Source organism: Pelodiscus sinensis, chromosome 6 (genome assembly GCF_052426305.1).
Source record: "Pelodiscus sinensis isolate ZL-2025 chromosome 6, ASM5242630v1, whole genome shotgun sequence".
NCBI lineage: Eukaryota > Metazoa > Chordata > Testudines > Trionychidae > Pelodiscus > Pelodiscus sinensis.
In genome coordinates, this window is record NC_143057.1 from 27485221 (window position 1) to 27511590 (window position 26370).

Here is a 26370-nt window from a genome sequence, read left to right on the forward strand (position 1 = left end):
ATCATCCTTTTCTTTATCAGCTTCAGCTGCTTCATTTATATCTTTGTAAGCCTTGTCATGAGTTTCATTAGTATCTCCTTCTTCCCGTTCATCTCATGAGTGTTGAATCACCTTTTCTTTAGCCTGTTTCTGACTCTTGAATAGATGATTCTCCAAACAAATCCATTTCATTCTGCTCATGCAATAGTATATGGATTGTTAAAAGAATTTCTGTCAGTGCTAGCGTGCAAGGAGGACACATCCTTTCTACCATCGTAAGGAATAAGTTATTTTGATTCAACTGCTGAGGTTGCACTCCACATTTTTTACAGCTGAATGAGCTACTTCTTGTTTTTCAAAAACAAATAACTACCAAAAGCCATGTTTCAGCCTCCATTGGAATTGTTTGTTCATTTCTATGTTTTTTAAAATGTGCAACAGCCATGGAGGTTAAAAGCTGAATCAAATTCATCATCAAAAAGGCCTGGGCTCTGAAAGTATGGCTCCAGAAGATAGGCCACACTTGATTGCTTGATTTGTCCATATTGTCTTGTCTATTACCTTTTCCCCTTCAGTGTTTGTCAGTGGATTTTCACAAATGTATTTCTTAATTTTTGGAACTTTTTCTTGGAATGTGACAGTTTAGTGCTATCATTTTCCATATTCTGAATGGGCTCATAATTCAGGCATGGAAATGAATTTTGAGTTTCTCATCCAAAAAACATAATCAGGAATCTCAGTGTGGATAACTCAGGAGCAGCACCCTCTTCTTCCTCAGAAGCTTATTGATGAGCTTTCTTGCATATTTCAAGATCTTTGAGAAATGGAATAGAAGATTTCCATCAAGTACAATATGACTTACTCAGTGTGGGTGCTGCCAAGCGCTATACTAAATGATGCTGAAACATGGCTTTTGGTAGTTATTTGTTAAGTTTCAAGTTTTTGAAGAACTCAAAAGTGCTTTTTTCTTTTTTCATAAATTCCTGGGCCAGAAGAGACTATTGAAATCATCTGGTCTCACGTCCTTTAAAACACAAGCCATAGAATGCACCCAAAGTAATTCCCAAAATATGTATTTTAGGGGAAAAAAAGTAAACTTGTTTTAAAATTGTCAGGAATAAAGAATCCACCATGATTCATGTTCCAATTGTTAATTACTCTCACCATTCAAAAACTATGCCTGATTTTTTCTAATTTCTCTAGCTTCAACTTCCAGTGATTGGATCATATTATATCTTTCACTGAAGTTTAAATATTTTCCCCGTTTAGGTACTTACAGACTATAATTAAGTCACTGCTTAACCTTCTCTTTGTTAAGCTAAATAGATTGCGCTCATTGAGTCTTATTACTGCAGGGCATGTTCTCTAATCCTTTAATCATTTTCATGACTTTTCTTGGATTGTGGACCCCAGAAACTGACAACAATATTTCAGCAGTGGTCTCATCAATGTCAAATATAGAGGTAAAATAACCTCTCCACTCCTACTCAAGATTCCCTTGTGTTTACATCCCAGGATCACATTAAGGCTACGTCTACACTGGTCCCTTTTCCGAAAGGGGCATGCTAATTTCACAGGTCGTAATAGGGAAATCCGCGGGGGATTTAAATATCCCCTGCGGCATTTAAATAAAAATGTCCGCCGCTTTTTTCCGGCTTTTAGAAAATCCGGAAAAGAGCGTCTACACTGGCCCCGATCCTCCGGAAAAAAGCCCTTTTCCGGAGGACCTCTTATTCCTACTTCAAAGTAAATATATACTATATACTACTACTTCAAAGTAGGAATAAGAGATCCGCTGGAAAAGGGCTTTTTTTCCGGAGGATCGGGGCCAGTGTAGACGCTCTTTTCCGGCTTTTCTAAAAGCCAGAAAAAAGCGGCGGACATTTTTATTTAAATGCCGCGGGGGATATTTAAATCCCCCGCGGATTTCCCTATTACGACCTGTGAAATTAGCATGCCCCTTTCGGAAAAGGGGCCAGTGTAGACGAGCCCTAACTGTTTTGGCCACAACATCACAGTGGGAGCTCATGTTCAGTTGATTATCCTCCGGGACCCCAGATATTTTTTTTAGAGAACCCCTTCAATCTTGTAAATATAGAATACATTTTTATTCCTAGAAGTATATATTTACATCTGGTCGTATTAGCATGCATATTGTTTGTTTGTCCCCAGTTTATTCAACAATCTAGATTGCTCTGATCAGTGACCTCTCCTCCAACTCTTGTCTCATCTGAAAACTGTATCACTGCTGGTTTTATGTTTTCTTCTAGGTAATTGATAAATACCATAAGGCCAAGAACTAATCTCTGTTGGATCCCACTAGAAACATATTCACTCAATAGCGGTTCCTTATTACAGTTGCATTTTGAGACCTGTCAATTTGCCTGTTTTTAATCCATATAATGTGTGCCATGTTAGTTTTACATCATTCTAGTTTTTATTAAAAATATTGTACAGTACCAAGATAATTACCCAGTAGACATTTACGAGAATTGTATATTACATTGATACCATTACATTTATCAACCATTATTAAAAACAAAATTAGTTTAACAGGATCTATTTTCCATAAACCCACATTGATTTGCATTAATTACCTTACTTTAATTGTTTATTAATTGAGTCCTGCTCCATTATCTTGCCTGGGATCAAAGTCAGGTTGACAGGCCTAACATTACCTGGTTCCTTTTGTTTACCCTTTTAAAAAAGACACGTTAACTTTCTTCCTGTCATCTGGAACTTCCCCAGTGCTCCAATACTTATTGAAAATCAACATTTATGGACTATTTTGACACATGTAATGAGAAATTTGTCAAATCTTCTATATCTAAAGTGCACAGCTGCTTTGTATGGGCAGTGCTTCCATGACATGGAAGATGTGGGTATTCAGTTATCAACAAAGCCTACGTAATTTTCATATTACTTATGTTTTCAGTCACAATTAAAATACTCTTTTTTGGACCCAACTCATTTATTATATTTTTAAACTGGTCATCAATATATTGGGCTCTGTGGTGATGCTCAGTTCTGCATTGGAATGAGTAAAACCCTGGTTGTGGCGCTGTAAGAATGATGTTGATGACATCCTCACTGCAAATGTTGTTCCATCCTTCAGATAGTAGACACCCCTCAGGAGCTTGTGCAACATGAACACCGACTCTCTTGTTCATAATGTCAGATTCAGCTTTCAAAAGAGTTTTTTGCTAATTGTTTTCTATTTAATTCTTATAGGGCTTTTCAGCTGTGTGAAATGATGTATTGCTATCGTTATTACCTACAGCAAACATATGGTCAAGTTTATTTTTCTGGTCATAGGACATTCTATTCATTAATACCAATTTGATGAATATCAGAATACTTTCTAGAAGTAGGAGTTTTTGGTGCTGAAGCAGGTGGAGAAACAAAACACATTCAAAGATGAAGAAGTGGAACAGTCTCACTTTTATTGTCATTCATATCTTCATCAAAAGAGTCCATGTTTCATGGTGATGCTGTCATAGATGGAGTAAAATGAGAATGCACAGATGAAAACAAAGGTTGATGGAAACCAGGTTTCCCTTTCTTGGTGTTGGACTTCAATATTCTATCTGTGACAGTAGCTGGACACATCACAAGAATTCAACAAGTGTTCCTCTGTTCTGTTTACATGGATAACAGATTTGGAAGCGCGGATATTGCACTTAGCTTTTCCATGGTCATGTCTAGTAAAAAATGTTCATACAAATTATTGTCTTCCACATATATCACTGGTATGAATGCCTCACTACTTCTGGAATGCTCTCTAAAATATGAGGTGTCCAAGTCAACCAGTCTCCATTCACTTTGGTTTCTGACTGCTGCTGTTCCAGCTAATAAAGATATGTTTCTATCATGGTTTCCCCTTTCTCCCAGGACCCTTACAGACTTTCAGATCGCATGGAGTATGAAGGTGACAGGCAGCCTCCCTTTTATGCAGCAAACAAAATGTACTCAGAAACATCAACAGAAGGAGGAACAGAGCAGGAAGGAGGATGTGCTATATGGACTCCATAGTAGCATATAACTTTTCATATTATCAGCAAAGTTTGACTAGGGATATATGGGGGGAGGATATAAAGGGGATTTTTGTTAAGAGGGCAAGAGAGGTGATTATTTGCATAGGTATATAAAGTGGGTCAATTCCTTAGTTTTGGTTCTGGGAGAGAGTGGTTAATAGCTGTGATATTTTTATTTGTTAAGGGAGAGGTTTGATGGCCATGCAACTTTTTTCTCTGTGTTGGGAGAGAAACCTTAATGATACTTAGGATCTGTCTGCGTTAGCATTTTTGTCGGTGAAACTTCTGTCAATCAGGGGTAAGGAAAAAAACCTCACTCTCCTGATCAATGTAAGTTTTGCTGACAAAAGCTTTGGTGTGGGACAGGGCTCTGTTGGTAAGAATAGCAACTGTCACTTCTTGCAGGCTTTTACATTATTCCAATGGAAGAGCTCTCTCTCAACATAGAGCAGTTACATGGGTGACCTTACAGCTGTGCAGTATACATTGAAGGCCTGCTATACAGATAAAGGATAGGCATACAATGTTTCTTCTATAACATTTCAGCCTGTCAGAATGCTCAGTTTCAATTAGTTCACCTTTTCCCTAACAGAAAGTTAGCACGTAGTCATTTGAGCAGTTAAGGAGGCAGGCTCTTGCTTACATTCTTGCAGGCATTCTTGCTGGAGTATTTGACAGCATTTGACCATGGTCAAATAGTAAGCTATCAGTTGACCTGTCAGTTGCTAAACCTAAGTGTATTGTGTTGCAAAGTTTTTATTCTTCCTCATACCTTTTTAGGAGCACACTACTGAATCTTTAAAGCTTATTTTTTTAACTCATTGTAGACTAAGTAATGACCAAAAGAAGTTGCAGTTGTAGGTAAGGTGAACCTGATGACCATTACATGAATTGGCAGCTGTTATTTAAATAATGATGACTACATTGTCTAGGCAGAGGCACATTGAAAAAGTTAAGGCACAATTAAGTGTCATTTAATTCAGTACCAAACAGAGCTGAACTTCATTCTCTAGCTGGCTTAGAGGAATTTGTGGATATTTAGTGAATGTTACATGAGAAGGAGCAGTGTCAGTACAAGGATATAGGTTATATCCAGGCTTTCATGTATTCTGGTGCAGCACACTGAATCTGGCACACTGAATCTGGCAATAATTTAATTCTTGGTGCATGAGGGGAAGTATCTTTTGAGCTGAGCTTCTGGAGCAAAATCATCTGAACTGGAGCCTTCTCGCCTCAAATAATAATCAGAAATTCATCCTTCAAAATAACGATCGATGAATTTTAATTTACTATATGAAACAATTACTTAGTTTGTTTTAGATCAGGGAGGGCAATAAGCCAGATGCGGCTCACTAGGGTTAGCCACTGGCAGACCGCTGGTGCTTTATTTACCTGTGCCTCCACAGGTATGGCCACATGAACATCCTGTTGGCCACAGATCACTGTTCCCAGCCAATGAGAACTGTAGGAAGCAGTGTCCCAGTCCACACCAGTAAATAAAAGTGCTAGTGGCCTGCCATGGGCTAACTCTGGTTAATCGCATCTGATCTGCAGGCTACTTATTGCCATTGCTGTGTTAGATGGAGTAGGATCTGCAGAGATGGAAGTGAAGATTATTTCGTGAAGGTAGAGTATATTAATATTTCTAAGAGAGAGCATTTTCCAGCAAATTTTGGTCCCATTATGCCAGGAGGCTAGTGATAGAGACAGAAGAAAGTGATGTCCACCTGGCAGCAGTGCAATATTTCAATCTACAAACAATATATATTCCTCCTTGATTGAAGCACATGCTCTGGCTCCTTGCTCACCTGTTTTGTGCTTTTATGTCCAAATGGAAGAGGTGATAGCAAAGGACAGGATAGGTAAGCTAAAGATGTGGCTTCTGACCATTCATTATTGGTGTCTGGTAGCAATTGTACCTTAGACACAAGATGTTCTCTGATGGAAATCCTTAACTTCTTGGTTCTGAATCCACTTCTGTACACACCATTTCCAACATGAGCACATCATAATGCAGTATAATTTTGGTAACTTTTATGCAGCTAACACCCATTATCTTTTCCCTTTAAGTCTTTCACTGATCTCACCCTGGACTTCTTCAGCACCTGCCTGGAATACATCCACACTTAATTTCTTTATTATAACTTTTTTTGCCTGACATAATGGCAGCAATACAAAAATAATTGCTTTGCAAGGAAAGTACCTTCATCTGCATGGGTGATTCATTCATCTCCCAGTTCAGCTTTTATCTTTCTTTTACCTTTCAGATACACAACTGTAAACTCATCATCAGCATCCTTATCTGCCTTTACATTGGCAGTAGTTCTGCTGAATGGCATGCCCATGAATTTTTCACTTCATACCTTGATTACTGTTATGCCCTCTCCAACTTGGTTATCAAACTCCAGACTGAAGAGAATGCTGGAGTGTCCTTTCTTACATTTACACACATATCCTTTCCTATTCTATTCTCCAAGGCCCTTCATAGAAATACTTCATTATCTTATTTCTTCCTGTCTTTTCCCTCTGTCTTCAAGTTCTGGCCCACTCCTTACTTTCATCTTTACAAATCTATCCCTTGATTTCACATTATCGAGTCCCTATCTGCCCTACTCCATTTCCCCCTGCTCTTTTTTTTCTGTATTCCTTTTTAAAACAATCAGAAATACTTCTCCTGAATATTGACTACAACCAGTAAGCTTCCATCAAGCCTTTACTTCCTGATGTAGAAACAACCAGAGAGCTATAAACTAGTCATTCTCCAGAATTTTGCAGATAACCAGAGTTCAATTATTTTTAAAGATAGATTTCCAGAACTGTTTCTAGGTTTAGCTGTTATATGTGGGAAGCTTCCCTCACACACACACGTGCACGCGCACACACACGCACCCGATTTACTTTGCAAAGTAATGGCTTTTTTTTTATTTGTTTGTTTTTTGTCTATTCATTAATGTATCCGTAAGGATAACTAGAATCAGGTCGTTACTATATTCTTATGTTTGGATCATTAAAGTTTGACTATAGCCATTTGTTCAATAGGTAAATAGTCGGCTAACAAAGGCAAGCATTATTTTTCCATTTGGAGTTTTCATGTAATAGGCTTATTTCACTGATAACACTGTTTATATTTCCTTCTTCACTTATCCCATACCTTCTAAATGCCAGGGGACCGCAATCAGTTACTAGAGAGGTAATAGATTTTGTTATAGCAATCTTTATCTACATTTTTTACTTGGCTACTTATTTTCACCTAATTCAAACACTGTAGAGGTCTGTGGGAGGTCTCACCTTTCTGTCTACTTTTCACTTCCTACCCTGAAGAAAATTGAGGTGGAGGTTCTGCAAAATCTCTGCAGTGGAAGATCTGAACTACTTATTGCTATTATTTACAGATACGACTGAGTCTTCTAAAGTGTACTGTGAAGAAGAACACACATTGAGCTACACTGCCTGGCCCTGTTGATCATTTTACTGATTATTTTATTTCCTTTCAAGAATAGCCTAGAAGGATAGCAAGTGAGAGTCTTATTACAGAAGCTCCCACAATGAAAATGTCTGTAGGCTTTTGCTGACTTTTGAGTTCTTTTCAGAATCTGTATGTTTCCTTTTCTAAGTGAAATAAAAATTACTATATTTTACAAAGACCTTTTATAGTGCTCAAGAATATATTTTTCTAAAAGAGCAACTATGGGCAAATATTTTTTTAGTATCATTATGTCATATTTTAGTATGGGAAATGCATAGTGCTTTCATTGCTTCAGGAAGTTTTTGTACCTTATTATCAAATCATTTTATAATACCAACTGCTTTTGAAAAATAACCATAGCAGTTCTCCATCTCTCCCTCTAATATGGTTGTATTGCCACCAGCAATGTTATAATAAAGTGCAGTCAGCCTAATCTAGCTGCAACTGGATTACTGTCCTGTGTACGGTCTGTGAATTCACTGTCGCAGTCAGTCATGCTTAATTCTGATTAGGCAACAAGTATTTTGGATACTATTGAAACAAAGCTGTAAAAAGTTAAAATAAAAAGAAGAAACCATAAAAACGAGTTGCCTTTTGGCACTAGCCTGTTGTTAACTTCCAGCTTTGATCATCCATTTCTAGTTTACTTGATTATCCATTATAGCCCATATGCTTTTATAGGTCCAACTCCTAAACTCAGTTCATGTACCATGTAAATGAGCTGCATACTGTGAAAATCCAGGTGGAGATGGAAGAAAGAATCCTCCCTAATACTTGAAAGGTAACAACAGTACAGCTCCAGCTCTCCTTCTGCAGGAGCTACTGCCTTTATTTGTGGGTCACCCACTGCAACAGGTCTGGCTAGTGGATCCACATAGTCAATGATTTGCTAGCTCCACTCTCACATGCCACCAATAACTCCTTATGATCTTGGGCACAGAAAACCCCTATGTATCTGTACTCTGTGATGCATAGACAGTACAGACTTCTTTGGCTTCTCAAATGCTGTCTCTCTGCATTCAGAAACTTCTCTACAGGCAGTCCCCGACTTACTCCGCAGTTACGAACGGGGCTGCCCCAGAGTCCTGCCTCGCGGTCCTGCCGCCCGTGTACTCTGGGGCTTTCTCTGCATCTCCCTGGTCTGCAGACCAGGAAGACGCAGAGCAAAGCCGCGGAGGGGCTCGGGCAGCCCAGGGACGCCAGGGCTGCCCGAGCCCCCCACCCCCCCGCGACTTTGCAAAGCCGCGGGGAAGCCGGCAGCGGAGCAGTCCAGGTGCAGTCTTCTGTTTTAATTGTAAATATTATAAAAGTACATGTACACAATGCTCATTCACCAATTCCATTATTTGGAAGGAAGGTAGGCAAAAAAGAAGCTAGCCAAAATAGTGTCCTAGACTACAGTCTCACAAAGGAAAAATAATTTGGTGTTAGTAGGTTTTTAAAGTCTATAGAAGTGACTAAAATGTCAGATCTTTGTAAATGTCAGGATATTTGACATCTTAGAAATGCAGGTATGCTATAGATAGATGATAATTTAGAACATGAATCATATTGTAGAAAGATTTGACTAAGAGGTAACAGCAACAGGTATTCTTGTCTGTTTTAGTGTTACATATAGAAAAGTTTAGTAAGATATTTGCAAGAGAGAGAATCTTCACCCACAGAACCTCACTTAACTATTTAATGGGAAATCCTGCCTAATAGATCTTTTTTCTTTGTATCAAACTGGTTTGCACTGATATAATACAAACATGTCACTTTGGTATCAACTCTCATTAAGCTAGTCTCCATCATTTGCATATTTGTTTTCTACTGTGCCCGATAATGGGAGGTCAATTTCTTCATTGTCCTGCAGAATTTGTCCATGCTCCATAGTTGAAGAATCATATATATCCTGAGCAGAGGATATAAATCCTCTGCAAAGTGGATTCCTCTCTGCAAAGCGTCTGCCAGATTTTGCTGCTTCTCCAGTGCCAGAGATTCTGGCCTTTTGTCCTGGACTGAGAGCTAGCTGACTGTGTTAAGGAGGGCATACAGGCTTTCCCGCTACCAGCTGAACCTGCTTTCTCTTACCATACTGTGTGACCAGCTCTCCAACCCTCCTTGTTTCCCCTCTCCGTTATGTAGCTTTGACTAGATTGCATATTAAGTTGTTATTTCCAGGGGTTTCTCTCTAAGTAACCCAGAATGCACTGTGGCTTTAAGAGCCCAGGAAGTTTGGTGTCTTGGTTCACAAAGTACTCACTGACTCCCCTCTCTGGGAATCAGGTCAACCAGACAGGTTTTGGACCCTTTTCCTTCTGGTCTGGGAGAAAGTCCTGGGGCCAGTTCCTAGATCCCTTAGGGTACATCTATACTGCAACACTATTTCAAAATAACTTAGAAATAAGTGCTGTGTAGATGCTCCCTATTTCAAAATAAGCTATTTCAAATATGATATGCAATTGATGTAGCTCAATTTGCATAACTTATTTTGAGTTAAGCCCTGTAATGTAGATGCGCCCTTAGTCACAACAGAGAGTGGGTCTTGAAACTACTTGGAGGCACTGTTGAACTGCTATCTCTTTAAAGTGCCCACTTATGTATTTGGATTAGTTAATTTCCTAGAGATTCCAATACAAAAAAAAAGGCATACAAACACAGAGAAACATTTCTGTGCCTACAGGAAGTTTCACACCTCCTTTACCCATTACGTTTTTTGTTAAAAAAAACAACTAGTAAATAATAAGTTTGCAAAGTAATATCACAAAAAATGAATATATGCAAATATTAGCATGTTCAGGTTTCAATAGCAACATTAACTTGGTCACATTTGCCCTCAACACTACTTTACACTTAAATGTGCAGCTTAAACTGCAGTGACCTGTTGTTAAATATATAAACAATCTTAAAACAGTGCATGAAAAGGACTTTTGCTTTTCTTACTTCTATAGTTTTCTGTGATCTTCACCAGCAAACTTGAATTCAACTTGACTTTAGTTTTTTGTTTGTTTTTGTTTTGATTTTTTGTAGTACTGTTTTGCCTTGTTAATGGTAACGTGGGAAATAATCTGAAACAATGTCTGGAATAATAATTCCACTCTTTAACATTAAAGAGTTGAAGGAAAACCCCTCTATTTCATCTATTTCATATTGAATATGAAGCTCAGATCTGGAACTTTGCATTGGAAAATTTTAAATAATGACAAAATATGTTGTGATCAATTGAAATCACTTTTGACTGTTAACTTTTTTTTTTAAGTTATTTATATTTAAGGAAAGGAAAATCCTGCCAGCACTGTTGTCACTATTTAATATTGATATTATGGTGTAGCCTTGAGGCTCTCATCAAGGTCATACTTGTGTCGTGATAGGATCTGTACAAAAAATCATGCTGGGAGAACTGGGTTGGTCTATTCCAAATGCATGGAGGATCCATGAGTTATTGTGTTGGCAGAGAGCAGGACTGTTCAGAGAATCTTCTAAGACTAGGCGTATGTCTATGGAGTGCATTATTTCAGAATAACTGATGTTAATCCGAAATAACAAAGAGCACGTCTACATAGCAAGTCATTATTTTAAAATAATGTCAAGCTAAAGGACTTCTTACTCCGGCTCCTGTAAGTCTCATTTCACAAGGAGTAAGGGAAGTCAAAGGAAGAGTGTTCTTAGTGCTCTTCCTTCAACTTCCTGCTGTGTAGACAGCGCCAAAAGCCAAATTAAGCTATTTTGACTTCAGCTATGCAATTGATGTAGCTGAAGTTGCGTAGCTTAATTCGACTTTTGCCTTACTATATAGAAGTGCCCTAACAGACTATTCTACTACTTTTAAAAGAAGGCAGCATATACAGAGGGTCTGAATTGTGTTTCCAAACCAAGGAATGAAGGCCCACTGGGCTATCATTCCAGTGTGTTGCTTTAGTAGGTCCTATGCTGGAATTGTACCTAGGTAAATGTGCACCCAGCATGCCATAGAGTACCAAACCCAAACAAATACTGTGCATGTTTTAAAAAAAAAAAAGAGAGAGAAAAAGCCCAATCCAAAATTACTTTTCTAACAGTTCAGCTTTAAAAATCTTTTTGCTAGTCTTTTCTTAAAAGAACAAGTTAAACTTAGGACTGCAGGCAGTTGCCGTTGTTTCTGTAGAAGTATATTAGTTTCATATGTTCCATTTGGAAGAGTTTGAAATTTATCATTGTAAAAACAATTCCAAGTTCTATTTTTGTTAAGTCAGAATAATTTCTTGCTCACCTAACACGCTCTATCATTTTCAGCCCTGATTGTCTTTCTATTTGTTTTTCCTGGTGATGGTTCTAGTTTAAAGGTGGCTGAGTAGTTTGCGACTACTGAACTGGTACGAGTTTTTCCTACCCTTTTCTCACTGGCTCAATAGTTATTAATTTACTTCTCAGCTAAAATTTGAGGATGAAATCTGTTTATCAAAGTGTAGAACGAGATCTTATTTATATCACTGGATTTGCACAGATAAGGAGCTAAGTTGCAGGGGCTGGCAAATGGGCATATTCTAGAGCTGGCGAATGAAGCTGGAAAGTAGAGTATCCCCCTCACCACGTTTCTCCTCACTTCATTCCTATATACTTTGTCATATCCAGGAAATGGGGAGTTGTTTTTTAGCCAGAATTATGCAATTGTTTTCCCATGAAACCAAACCTTAGATCAGAAAAGTTCAGCTTTTAGGTAACCCTTTTAGGTAACAGGACAATCCAGCCCCTCAGATCTGAATGCATCTGAATTTTGAGGAAGCTGGGGCCTAGCTATTAACTTGGACCTCTCAGAAGTATATAGGGCCAAATTGTCGTTTGCTGTAAATTGGTGCCATAGTTTCTGGAATTGTCACACCATGGCTTGAAGTGGTTCCATCAGATATAGGGTTTACAGTTGGATTCAGCTGCTCTGAGCACTTCCCCTGCCCCCCCCCCCCATAAAAATTGTTCCGCACCCAGATTGGGACAGTTCCTTTGGCTCAGCTTTTTTGTTTTTGTTTTTTTGTTTTAATGGAGCAGACACACCTGACTTCTGGCTTCCCCTATATTCATGTGACTGAGGACAAAAGGTCTATCAGAAATTCTCATTTGGAGACTGTTTGCAGGATGGCAGCCTCCATTTCCAGAGCATTCGTGTTACCACCGGAGACTTAATATTTATGATCTTCCATTTTAGAGGAGTATTTTCTACTTTTGAAACTTTCCCCTCATGTGTTTGATTTTGTAAATGGAATCTTCAGATGCTGTTTTTGCTGAATTTGTTCCCAAAAGTGATTCTGGAAGAGGGCCTGCCACTCTTAGCATTCAGCTATCTCAAGCTCCCTTTCAGAAGTCACATGGGAATGTGGACAACCAACCTTCAATTTTAGCAACTTCAATTTTAGCAACCTTCAATTTTAGTTTGTAGATACATATTGTTGGGAGTATTACTTAGAATAGTGTCTTTGCAGCATATGATTGAACAGTAGCTCTGTTAGGGTTCTCTTTTCTTGTTTCCATGAAAGCCATTGGGATTTCAGTTGAAGAATAGGACCCTCACTTTATTGTCAGTATTGAAGATACATTTTTCATTCATACTAGAAAACTTAAGAACTGATGCTGCATACTCCAGTTTGCCAAATTAGATGAGAAAAACAAAATCCTCTGAATCATCACCTCCAAGTCTTTTTTCCTGAAGACATGTAGGCATGATATGACCTCCCAGTGCAGTGAATCAAAGTTGACTGGTATTTTCCCATAATGTCTGGTTACAATTTATTTTTCCCTATACTGTGTAATAGGTCAACCCACCCTTTGGTACTGACACCAGGTGTGCTGAGAGCCCACTGAGCCTGTTTTCCCTATTGGCTTAGGCCCCCCAGTAACCTGTCTTGCTGAGTCAGACAAAGTAGCTCCTGCAATAGAATCACAGACCAGTCTGGGCCACATGCCCAAAGCTGAAGACCTTAACCAAACAGCACAGCAAGATATTTGTCTCCAGCACTCAAATATCTAGCCCCTCTGAGAGTTGAACCTGTCTTAAGCTATATAGAGATCTGTTCATTTTAAGTTCATGAAGTTTGCCCTCTTTCTAAGTGTAAAGAGAGATATGTACAGACTCCTAGACCATTCAGGTAACAGTTACTTTCACTGGGTTTATTAATAAAAAAAAGTGATTTTTATTAGTATAAAAGGTGGGATTTAAGTGAACATGTGAGATAGCACATAGAACAATGTAGGTTACTGAGTAAAATAAAACACAATATGCAAGTTAAGCTTAATACACTAAAGACCTTAGTTACATGTAAGCACAGCCTCAAAGTTGTTCTAATAAGCTTCATTCACCGACTGGAAAGCCTTCCAGCATGGGTCCAATCCTCTCCCCAGTTTAATCTTAGAGGTTTCCAGCAGTTGTCTTGATTGATGTCCCAGAGAAAACTGACAATCTGTATTAGCTCTCCACATGCTTCCATGAATTTAGCAAAAAGTGGGAATCCTTTTTATTCTGTCTCAACTTTCCCTCTCTTCTAGTGGGAAAATATGGCCTCCGGGATGGATCCCAGCATCAGGTGATAGGGTCACATGCAAAGCTATACTTCAAGGACTAACCTGTAGGAACAGGGAACACAGGAATGTTAAGCCCTATTGTCTCTTGCTAATGAGCCTTTAGCTCTTATCTGGCTTCTTCACTGTTGTACCGGATGAGCTAGTAATAGGCTTTTCCCAATATGATACATTGATGATAAATCTATGGCCAGTATTCCTAACTTTAGATAAAGAAATGATACAGACATAGAAATTATTATAACCTTTCCAATGATATCTGACATGAAGAATCTCATATAAAGCCTGTTCTAGTTATGATCATATTCATAGGTATATTCCCCTGGGGAATATGGAATACCCCATCACACTGTGATCTCCTCAGGGCAAGGTCTATCTCTTCTTGAATAATTGAAAAGCATGTAAAAGCTTTAAAAACAACAAATAGTCTGGTAGCACTTTAAAGACGAACAAAACATGTAGATGGTATCATGAGCTTTTGTGGGTATAACCCACTTCTTCAGTTCAGCCTTGTTGCTCACAAATAGATCATGATGATGAAGATGAAGTTCAATTGGTTGAGTCTGTTCTAAGAGTCATATTACTATACTTAAGAAAACTGGGCATTACCTCATAACCAAATTATCATGTGATCATTATTGCTCCATGCTCACATGCCATGTGTCATCATCTGTTCTCTAAGCTCATTCCACAAACATATACACTCATTGTGCATACACTACTTGTTTCTACCCTCTTAATTTCTCAGTTCACCTCTCAGGGTATGTCAACTATGGCAGACACAAAGCAATGTTAGGGTACATCTAGACTAGATGCCTCTGTCGCCAGAGGCATGTAGATTAGGCTACAAGGCATAGGAAAATGAAGCGGCGATTTAAATAATCGCGCTTCATTTAAATTTACATGGCTGCCGAGCTGAGCCGACAAACAGCTAATTAGCTGTTTGTCGGCTCAGCTTGGCAGCCATGTAAATTTAAATGAAGTGGCAATTATTTAAATCGCCGCTTCATTTTCCTATGCCTGGTAGCCTAATCTACATGCCTCTGGCGACAGAGGCGTGTAGTCTAGACTTACCCTAAGTTACAGGGCTGGTCACAGAGCACTTCAGGGAAACAACTGTTGTATGTTCACATTGCTCCTTGTGAGGGTGGAGCATGTCCACATTAGCAGCTTTTGCAATGCCACAGAGAGCAGTGCATTGTGGTAGCTAACCCACAGTGCATGTGGCTGCAGGGTGCTTTGAGAAGGGCTTGGGGCAGTCAGTGTCACATGATGCAGGTTTGCCAATCCCATTGGTCCCTGATCATCTTGCTACTTTGACAACTGTTTTTCACCAGAAGTTTGGGGAAGGAGGGAGAGTGTGATAGGGAGCGTGTGTGAGTGTGTGTGTATATATGTAGGGCAGCGGGAGGAGACCGTGTGTTTTGGGGGATGTCAACATATTGTCTTGTAAATTCAGACAATGGCAGGAATCAACTCCTTCTAAGGTGAGGGGAGGGATAAAACCCGAGCCCTTCCCCAGCTCTTTTCACTGCAAACTCTCTCACACTCGCTCACACATACAGGCACCTGCCTCTGTGTTCAACAGTATGAGCATTCCATCTCACTGGTTTGCTCTGTGACCTGGGGTAAATCAGCACAGTATGCAGGCTGCTTGAAACAGAGCTCTGGAATAGTTTATGCACATGCTTCCATGGCAAAGAGATGAGTTCCAAACAAAGAGCAGAGGTGACTTGAGGCATTATGGTCCATTTCTGGAGGCCTGTCAGAATGCACCAAACAATTCAAGTGTCCATACCGGTATCACAGCACTGTATCCAGAGCAAAACAAGTTCTACACTTCTAGTTGAGGTGGTTTATCTAGAGCACACCAACTGTAGAGTTAGCGCACAGAAAGTAACTTACCAGTGCGGACACCTCGAGAGTGACAACACTGGGAGTTGGTTTTCTGTGCAGTAAATTGCCAGCATAGAGTTGGCCTTAAACTAAAGAAAATTGATTGGAATAGCTATTGTGGACTAGCTTTCCATCTGGATACTCCATTCTGGAATATGTCACTTTATTCTAGAATAATTAATTTGCTTCCAAAGTGAATAATTATTTTGCATAAAAGTCCTTTTTTATTCAATTCACATAGGGAGCTAGTGGAATAGCAATCATGGAATAGCCTATTCTGGTGGATTTTCATGTGCAGACAAGCCTAAGACACAATAAAGGAGTTTGGAACAGGTTGAGAGGAGATGGTCCCACAGTGAATCGGGTACCTTGTGGCTGGGAATTGTAATCAAATTGTTTTGCAGGAGGTCAAAAGTTGGCTAGAACAAGACATGCAACTTGGTTACAAATAAGCCCTACTGCAGAGGATGTGGGGAAAACATATTGCTTCAGCTGAAGAACAGCTTTCATTGACTTTTTTGCTCACCTTACAGCTGTTTTTGTATTTACTATCTATTATACCATGTTCCAAATGTTACTTTCTCACAAAGCTCGTTGGCTTTTGCCTCAGTGTTCAGTTCCTAAGGAAACATGATGGTGCAGGGAAAAAGTTATAATTTTTTTGTTGTAAGAGAAATACCACATTGGATGAGCCTTTTACTAATGGATGCCTGAAGGTGGCTTTGTTAAGAGCTGGCCTGAGTTTGTAATGTCAGTTTACTCCTTATAAAGCTTTTCCATGTCACTTTACAGAAACAAGTAAACAGAAAGAAGCATTGAAAAAAGTCCTTGCCTCCTTTTCCAGTACAGTTTGGTACAAGTGTCAGTGAGAAGATCCAGGGCTGAGGCTAAAGGTTGTTGTAGATCAGAGCTGAGGCACAGCTCTGAAGAGAAACTTGACAGCACTTGCCTATCTCCTGGCTTATTTCTCTCCACGTTATCAGCCTTCCATCTGCATGACTTCACTAACAATATTTTTTAAAGAAACCACTTATAAAAACAACACTTCCCCCCCCCCCCCCAAATCCATTCTGCCTGCTTTTTCCAGACACTGGTATTTTCACAGCTTAAAATGCTGTAGAAGCATAAGCAACAGAAGAGAAGAAATAAAAGTTCAAAGTTCACCAACAGAACATATTAGTATGATTATCGGTTAGTTAAGGCCATGACACTCTGTGAAGGTGCAGAAACAAAGAGCAGCAGGGGCTTCAGATTGTGTGGTTGGAGCGATAATGAATGTCACCTGGAGTAGAGAGAGAACGTTTGGTACTACTGGTTTATGTGTTTAGAATGAATGGGATGGTGAGTCATTAATATCTGCAAAACTCCTTATCTTCTCTTCTGAGCCTCTTGCTTCCCATGGTTCATATGTTTTCCTTTTGCTTTCAGGCTTCTCATAGATTCTGAAAAAAATATGCATTTAAAAGACTTATTTCACTTTTTAACTGGAAGGTGGGGGGGGGGAGAATACTTTTCAGTATCCCATTGGGAAAGAATTTAATAAAATAGTCCTGTGTAGGTCATCTTTCTCTTTCCTCAACCCTTTTTTTAAAAATTATGAACAAACTCTCATCCTCTACCCCCAAGGTATATTTTAGGGCTCAGATGTAACCTTACTGGTACAAAGATTGCATCACCACTTCAGTCTGGTAAAAGCAAAAACAAAATCACCTCTCTCTGAAAGCATATTTCATAAATCTCCATCTTTGTGATAGCACTGAAGTCATTATGTAGCAGTTGGCCCTGATACGCTTGCACAGACACAAATTGAGTCGGACAGGACTGATGTCTTATGGACTTTGCTGTCATTTGAAATGCTGGCACAAAGATGGTAGCAATGAAAGGGGGGAGCTGGTGCCTTCAGCACTTTGCCTATGAAAATTTCTTAGATTCGTTTCTCTTGATAGCAGTAGCTGATTCGAGAGGTAGTTTTACAAAAGAGATTGATAACAGCAGTAGATTTCTAGCATCTGTCATCTCTTTTTTTCTTCCCCGAGTAGATTCTTTCAGTATTGCACTGTAGTGTAAAATAGGTTCTTCATACCACCCACAAGTCTGTAAGATCCACCAAGTGGAATAATTAGTATAATTTCTCCCCTCCCTTTTGGTTTTTATCTTCACTGCATGGAAGCTACTCATGCAGGGTAATGAAAAAGATAGTATCTGTTTTTCTTATTGTGCCTGAGCTAAGTTTCAGACCTGCCAAAGTATATATCTTACAACTCTTTTGAAAAAGTGCAATTAAATTGCAGTGTTATTTTAGTGACACAGTCGGGCTATTTCAGGATATCTTTAATATTTTCTTTCAGAGGAAAGTGTTTCTATGCTCTGCAATTTCTAATATTGCTTGGGTGGAGTGGATTTAAATAAGAATAGAATAGATATCTTCTTAAAGGCAGATGCTTAGACTGTATTGTTGATTAGTTCTTATATAACATGTTAAATCAAACTGAACTGGAATTTGGGCTCTATATTTATGATATCTATATTGTATAATTTAAATATACAAAAAAATCAGAGAGGAAATGTAACCTTTTGGACATGTGGAACCAAAACTGAATTTGAGTTTTAGTGTGTTAATATGGGAGATCCAATATGCTAGCATTGCAAAGCTGGCATTAGGAATAGTCTGAGAAGCAGATTTAGCTCTGTCATTCCTACTTGATGCCAGGAAAGCAGCTTCTACCATGTCATTTGTTAGCGGACTTTTATCATGGATGTTGAATCTGTTTCTAAACCCTTTCTTACTGCATTAGTATGCATCATTCTGGTAATGTATTAACCTAATAATTCATTAGAAATGACAACTCATTCTCATGGTGTATTAGTCAAAGGCAGTCCTGACCCAGCAAGACAAGGCACAATGCATGAGATCAGTTTATTTAAACAGGGGAGGAGAAAAGATGTAGTGGAGTTAGTACTCCAGCATTATGGTTTTAGGGCTAGTAACATCTGTAGCACCTCACTACCTTCAGTCTACGACAGTCTGCTGAAGGTCCTTTGTATATTTAAACTGTTTTGCCTCTAATTGTGAATACTGGGAAAACCAAAAACAACCCTCCTAACTGTATTTTGCGCTCTCTCTCTTTTTTTCTCCACCATGCCACAGGCTCTGAAAATACTTCATCAGAAATTTCAGACCGGACAGACTCATAGTGGCTTCTGAGCCAGTGAGACCGAGGCTGCCAAAGCATGCTGGTGCCAAACTGTCGGATGATGCACGTAGCCAGGCCAGTCGTGGTGCTCCTGTGCTTTCTGCTTTCTGCTGATGCTGAAAGTAAGCTTTACTATTCAATGGTTTTGAGGTCCTATCCATAATGGACAGTTTTGCTTTCAGCTAACCATTGCAGAGGGCCTCTGAATAAGTCTCCTTTTCAGTAAATCTTAAGACTCTGTGAGATCCTCTGTGGCTCACAGCCAGTATTTAAACGGGTTTGTTTATGTTACTTCCTTACCATTTTTTCCTCTTAATCCCCTTTTCTTAGTAATCTATCGATTAATACCGTCTTTTCTTTTCTTTTCTTTTCTTTTCTTTTCTTTTCTTTTCTTTTCTTTTCTTTTCTTTTCTTTTCTTTTCTTTTCTTTTCTTTTCTTTTCTTTTCTTTTCTTTTCTTTTCTTTTCACCAGTTAGTTGGTAGAGATAATACTAGTGAAATTATTCAGACAAAACCAAGACTACCTGTGCTTACCAAATGGCAAACATCAGTTAGTTCCATTAGGAATTTGTTTATGTCCTTGGATATTTCTTTTTAAGTTTAGTAAACTAAACAATAGAATGTTGAGTCCAATTAAAATTCCAGGCACTTTGTAGTTGTCACAGCAGCTGTTCTAATGTATTATTTCCGACAGCTGTCGTGGAGTATAGTATTCAAACAAATCAAGCAGAACTGACAACTTTGTGGTTGGCCTGAGTGTGTAGTACAGGTATCTGGGTTCTAATCACTGGACTCATTGTATGATACTGTAGGTTTTGGTCAATTAGCTAACCAATTAATGAGAAGATAATATCTTATTTTTAATTGGGAAATAATTAGGCCTGCCTTGTTTACATGTGTTCTTTCTCCCAGCTGTCCCGTGTCTTTTTTGCAGAAATACACCAACAAGAAACCACTTGTTGACAGACTGGTTTACTACAAGCTGTTCAGTTCACTTAATTCACTTGGATCTTTTTAGGGCTATTGAAACATCAGCAGTGATAAACTGTACCCCCCTCCCCTGTCTTTAAAATGGGTTCTGATCTCCCTTACAGCAATGAAAGCACAAAAGGGACAATTCTGTTGAGATAAATTGTTACAACAGTAAAAGTGCCATGAGATCAAAATTGGACACCATTTTAGTGAGAATAATTCATGTTTGTAGTGCACTGACAGTTGAGATTATTTGGGTCTTTTCCAGACAGTTAATGACCAGCTGGGATAGTTGTGTCTAAGGTGAAGCCAAGGACATTTTAATACTTTAGCCAGCAAATAATTAACCGGGGAAAAGCTCAGGCAGTGGACATTTCTGTAGTTTTAAAACCTATGTTCAGTGATCAATGGATTTGAGAATCTGGTATTGCTTCTCTGTATAAGATGCCAGAGTACTATACTTCTGGTGTAGTTGAAGTGAATTTTTGCATGTATTTATATTGACTGTTCTTTACCAATCAGATAACAACTGGCAAAAAGACAATCAAATCACTACAATGCTCTTCTGTTTTATAAAGCTTGTCAGAGGAGGGAATATACTCCACTTACTTTCAAACAGGCTGTTTTATAAAAGCATTTTAATAAGGATCTTAATAATGTGTTGAGATTAGTTTTTCAAAATTATTGTGTACCTCACATTTTTTTGTTTAAAATGTGGCAGTAGGCTCTTAGACATTGTTGTGGCAGGAGATTGCTTTGTTAATAAGTTTCTATTTTCAGCGTACAGCATCAACAGGCAGGTTAAGGCTTGGAAAGTTGTACTTTAGGATGACAATGGGCTTTTGTAGCAGTTATTGTTGATTAATCTAGGCAAGATATTAAGTTATGCTCATAATAGGCATGATTTGTATATCAAGATGCAAACTCATGCAAAAAAAAAAAAAGACTATTCACCTGTAACCAGATTTATTGCAGATGGTTGTACAGAGATCAGATATCTAACAGTGGGTACCTACAGAAGCCCTTTAAAGAAGGTGGCTATCACATGTTTAGTTTCTTTGCCTTTTGCACATTATCTTATACCATATTGTTGTGTCATTATTCATTCATATTTTCCTGTGTTGGTATCAGATATCAAATGTGCCCCAGTTGCTCTCAACTTAAGACAAAAATCCATCACGTTTCCATAATTCCTTAAAAAATAATCAACAAATCTACCATACACCAGCTGAGTTTTATGACAGAGGAACTGACAGCTGATCCGCTGTCCTTTCTGGAAGGAGTCCCTGTAGTTAACGGGCATTACCAGACAGAATTTCAGAAAACCAGGCAGCAAGCCACAGAAGGATAAAATTAACCACTTCTTGAAAGGATTGATAGCATTGCCCTATCATCTGCTATTATGGTGCACTATAGTGTATATTGCTTACTACTTTGTTTGTCTTGAAGAAAGAGAAAAAAATGTTTAGATCTGTATTTAAAACAGATTTTAGCGCAGGAAAGGTATATTTTTAATACCGGGAGTCTGTCTACTATATATTTGAGAGAGTTTGTCTATCTGTTCCAGAGCTCCTCGTAAACTGTAAGAGCTAGGGCCACCAAATTTGGCTCTCATCATAACTTAAACCAAGGTAAAGGTTCGGTTATGCCAGGAAAATGGGATGTGCCCGAAATAGGATTTCTTCTCATAAAAACATACTGATGAGAGAAAGCATAACCAGACAGGTGAAAGGGGCATTTGGGGTGTGTCCTCCCAACCCCCATTTAGGACTGCCCCCAGGGGTGGCAGAAATCATTGGGATTGCCTTCCCAAGCTGCCAGGCATGGTCATGCCTGCACTTTACCACTCTACTCTACTGTAGGCATACTGGGGTAGAGTGTTGCTGCTCCCTGTGCTCTGGGGCAGGGAGGATGGGCCTGTGTGCTGCCTGCTTTCTCCGTGGTGCTCTGGGGCCCGGGATGTTGGGGCAGCATGCCGCTCCACTCCCCCAACCCCCCTGCTGCAAGGCCTGGGCAGAAGGGGTGAGGTTGGAGGCGGGTCTGTAGGGCTTGCCTCCCCCAGCCCTACCTTCACCCACTGTCTCTGAGTGCCCCAGCCCTAAGTCTCCCATTCCCCAGGTGCCCTTTAGGGAGATTAGGAGGCTGAAGCTCTCCCCCTCCCCAGATTCATATGGAGACATTCTTGGCTACTTCCCTTCATCAGCACTGGAGCAAAGTGCAGTTTCCTGCATTCCTCATTCTGGATGAGGAATGCAGGGGGAAGATGAGTTGTGCACTTTGCTGTCACACCCTGGCGGGGACAGGAAGGGGAAAAGCAGGCACTCCTAGAATGAATCTTGGGGCAAAGGGGAGGTTGGTTCCCTGCCCACCCCTCTAAATACATACACACACACACTCCCCTGTCCAGAGCCCTTCCAACCCTAACTACTGAACTCCCATACCCCGAGCCACCTACCCTGAACCCCCTCTTATGGACCTGAACAATGCCATGAAAATGTGCTAGTAGGACTGAAATTCCTGAAACTAAACACAACCATACGTATACTAGTCATGATTTTATCCTGGAGAGTCAGAGATTGCATTCAAGAGTAATGAGCGGGTGGATAATCATATTAAAGAAAATAATATTTTGTTTATAAACAAATGTTTTTTTAAAAAACACAATGTGTGTTAAACATTTCCCTTCATGATCAGAGAGGGAAACACTGAATAGGGCAGTATAGCTTATAGGTTTTTTATGGGGGCAGTTTCTAGCCTGAACAATTTAAAATATATAACTTATTTAGCTAACAAAATTATAAAACATTGCGGCTACGTCTACACTGGCATGATTTTCCGGAAATGCTTTTCGGAAAAGCGCGTCTAGATTGGCAGGACACTTTTCCGCAAAAGCACTTTTTGTGGAAAAGCGTCTGTGGCCAATCTAGACATGCTTTTCTGCAAAAAAGCCCCGATCGCCATTTTCGCGACTGGGGCTTTTTTGCGGAAAACAAATCTCTGCTGTCTACACTGGCCCTTTTGCAGAAAAGTTTTTCGGAAAAAGACTTTTGCCCGAACGGGAGCAGCATAGTATTTCCACAAAAGCACTGACAATCTTACATGAGATTGTCAGTGCTTTTGCAGAAATTCAAGCGGCCAGTGTAGACAGCTGGCAAGTTTTTCCGGAAAAGCGGCCGCTTTTCCAGAAAAAGTGGCCAGTCTAGACACAGCCTGCATGTTGCTTTAGTTTAATTTTCCTTTACTACTTTTGCTTTTATTTATTAATATTTACTTTTACTGCAAAGTGGAGTTGTGATGAAGTGAAAGGGAAAATGTTATGACTGATGATCAGTTCCTATATTCAAGCTTTTATGAAGGAGACTTTCATCCGAGGTTTCTTCTACTAGTCTACTTCCTGATTCCAGTCTGCCCATTGATGTAAGGTCTGACCCTACTAAGTGGTGTGTACCTAGGTTTCCCATTGACATCAATGAAAATTGAGCATATTTGGTACTTCATCAGCTTGTCCCCATAGTGAGACCGACTCTTTGCTACTTAATCACTTCTAAGCAAGGCCATGCAGACACAAGGCAGATAGGGGAGGGGAATTCAAAAAGTTATTGAAATATTTTGGTTATTTATTCAGTTTGATTTAAGTTTTGAATGAAGGTTTAAATCAGTTTTAATTTGATCTGAATGACCTATTGGTAAATGTCAATGAGTGAATTTGTTAGCTAGATCGTCTTAGAAATGTGTGTCCTGTATTTTTCTTCAGATTAGACTGTCAAATCTCACTAAAATATCTCTATATGTGTGAATCTATAACTATTGTTTCCCTTTAACTTAGTTTCTCTCCCTGTATAGTTAAAACTGAGATTTTTTGTGTTTCAAGCAATTAATGTGCACAGACTTTAAAAGTGTACAGCTGCTCCCCGAGTTATGAACAAGTTACGGAACAACACTTGGTTCGTAACTCGAAGTGTTCATAACTCGGATCCCATAGAGTTACATGGCGACAGTGCTGTTTGTAAGCACGGATCGCCATTCATAACTTGGATCTGCATTTACGACCGCTTTGGTCGTAAGTGCGGATGGTCGTAAGTGAAGGTGGGTCGTAACTCGGGGAGCGACTGTATATGTGATTATTCAAGTACCATTCCCATACATTTTATTTAAAGTCTTTCTAAATTACAAACAATAAAATATACATTCCACTTAGTCCTGTAGAGTTACTAAATACACTGTCAGCTTAAATTTGATAAACGAGGTGGGTGAGGTAATTTATTTTATTGGACCTGTTTATTTTGGTAGCACAAAATTTAAAGATCTACAGAGCACTTCTTCAGGTTTGGAAAAGGTACTCCAAATTAAATTATATATGGAACAGATTGTTTAGCACAAGTAGTTAGTATGTATTCTAAGGAACCATTTAAGTTAGAGTGGCTTGTTAAACCTCTGCAGTCATAGGCTGAAAAGAGGAGGTTAGTGGAGTACAGATTGTTGTAATATGCCATAAATCCAGTGTGTCTGTTCAATCCATGAATTTCTTTCTCTCCCCTCTCCTATTTATTTCAAGTTTTCATATCCCCAACTCATAACTCTGGTCATTTGAAGAAGTGGGCTGTGCCCACGAAAGCTCATGATACCATCTACGTGTTTTGTTAGTCTATAAAGTGCTACCAGACCATTTGTTGTTTTTAGCAGAGTTATGAATTTAAGCTGCCGGTCTCTTCTTTTGAAATATTATGCAGGTTTCCTTTGAAGATAAAGACCGGTAGTTTAGATAAAGAGTGACGACTTTGAGAGAAATCTTCATCCACAGCTGATTGGCTGGTTTTGTTTTTTCATTTTCCTGTGTGAATTCATTTGAGATATTAATGATTGTCTTGTTTCACATAGTTGTTGTTGGGACATTTAGTGTACTGGATGAGTTACCCCACATGTTACGATAGGCGTATGTAGGACCCCATGGATCTTGAAAGGTGTGTGTGAAAGGGTATTGCTCATTGCAGCAGTGGGGATACATCTGCAGGTTTTGCTTTTGCAGTTCTAGCAGGGTCTGCTGCTGCATTGAGTGGTGTGTTCTGGTCTGTGGGGAACTTGTTTCTGATGATATAATGGAGGATTGTTTGAAGACCAGAAGTGTGGATTCAGGAAAGATTTATTTTGGGATGGGATTCTCATTGAGTATGGGTTATAACTATTTGATGAGACTTTGTGTGGGTTCCAGAGTGGCGTAAAAGGTAACAACTAGAGGTTTGCAGTCAGAAGGGGTTTTATTTCTGTTGGAAGCAGGTTCTCCTGGAATAAGTACTTGAGTGGCCCTTTCCATGATACAGTCTGTTTCTTTAATGGGGTATCATGTTTGATGAAGGTGGTTTTAAGTGTGGTCAGTTGTCTGTACTGGATGAAAGTATTGCCAATGTAGCCAAGGTATATCACTGTTTGCATGGTGAATTTGTCCAGACGTAGTTCTTAGAAATAGCCCATAGCAAGGTTGGCATACTGGGGAACTGAGAACGAAGTGGATGAGTTTAGAGATGTGTTTGGGATGGAAATCTGAGGGTTGTTCATTGTCTTCTAAATATCTAAGACAGGGTAAGCTGTCCTTGTGAGGGGTATTGGTGACATCCATAGTGGTGATGGTGTTCTGAGGGGATGTTCTGAGTGGTTGGAGGTTGACTCCTGATATTTCTTCAGTAAGAGTGCCAAGCCACAAATGATGGGTTTGCTTGGATTCCTCTTTTCTGTATCTTGAGAAGCATGTAAAAGATCCCTGGGATGGGTTTTGTGGGGGATGAGTTTGTAGAATTTATTTTGGAGTTGTTTGGGGAAAGATTTGATGACATCATGGTAAGTTCCTATACTGCATACAGCTTTGGGCTGTTCCATCACAATGAAATAAAAGCATTTCATGGGAACAGTACTAGCCTCTCAGTTCTCCTTCAGGCCTTTTAAAAAATGTTGGCAGGTTTTTTCCCTTGTTTAGTTGGGTTTATTTCTCTTCTTACTCTACTGGCAACCAATAAGAAGCCAGGGTCACTTGTGGACCCAATTGAGAGCCACATTGAATGGACTCAGAATCCCTGAGTCCTGTTACATACTCACATATCTCTAGGAGGCAGCATTTAGCCATTCTGCCTTCAGCCCCAGTGGTGCTCCTGCAGGCTTAGTGAAAGTGGTGGAGAGATGATTGCTGTGCTGCTGCTCCTCTTCTTTGGGCTAGGGCGATGGAGGTGAGACTGTACACATTGCTGCCCATAGTTGCTGTTATTCTTCTTTCCCTAGTCTTTGGAGGGACCTACCGCTGTTGCTGCCCCAT

General features: G+C 39.4%; 1 protein-coding gene across 21 annotated transcripts in view; it reads left to right on the forward strand.

Annotated features, from left to right (window-relative positions):
• Positions 1–26370, forward strand: part of PTPRD (protein tyrosine phosphatase receptor type D) — a 1795899-nt gene that overhangs the window by 1367743 nt on the left and 401786 nt on the right. For all 21 annotated transcript variants that reach the window (XM_075931585.2, XM_075931586.2, XM_075931588.2 and 18 more), the window contains one exon: positions 19052–19219. In XM_075931585.2, the coding sequence (XP_075787700.1) occupies positions 19135–19219 (85 nt within the window). In that variant the 5' untranslated portion in view covers positions 19052–19134. Of the gene's footprint in view, positions 1–19051; positions 19220–26370 lie in introns of those variants that run through there.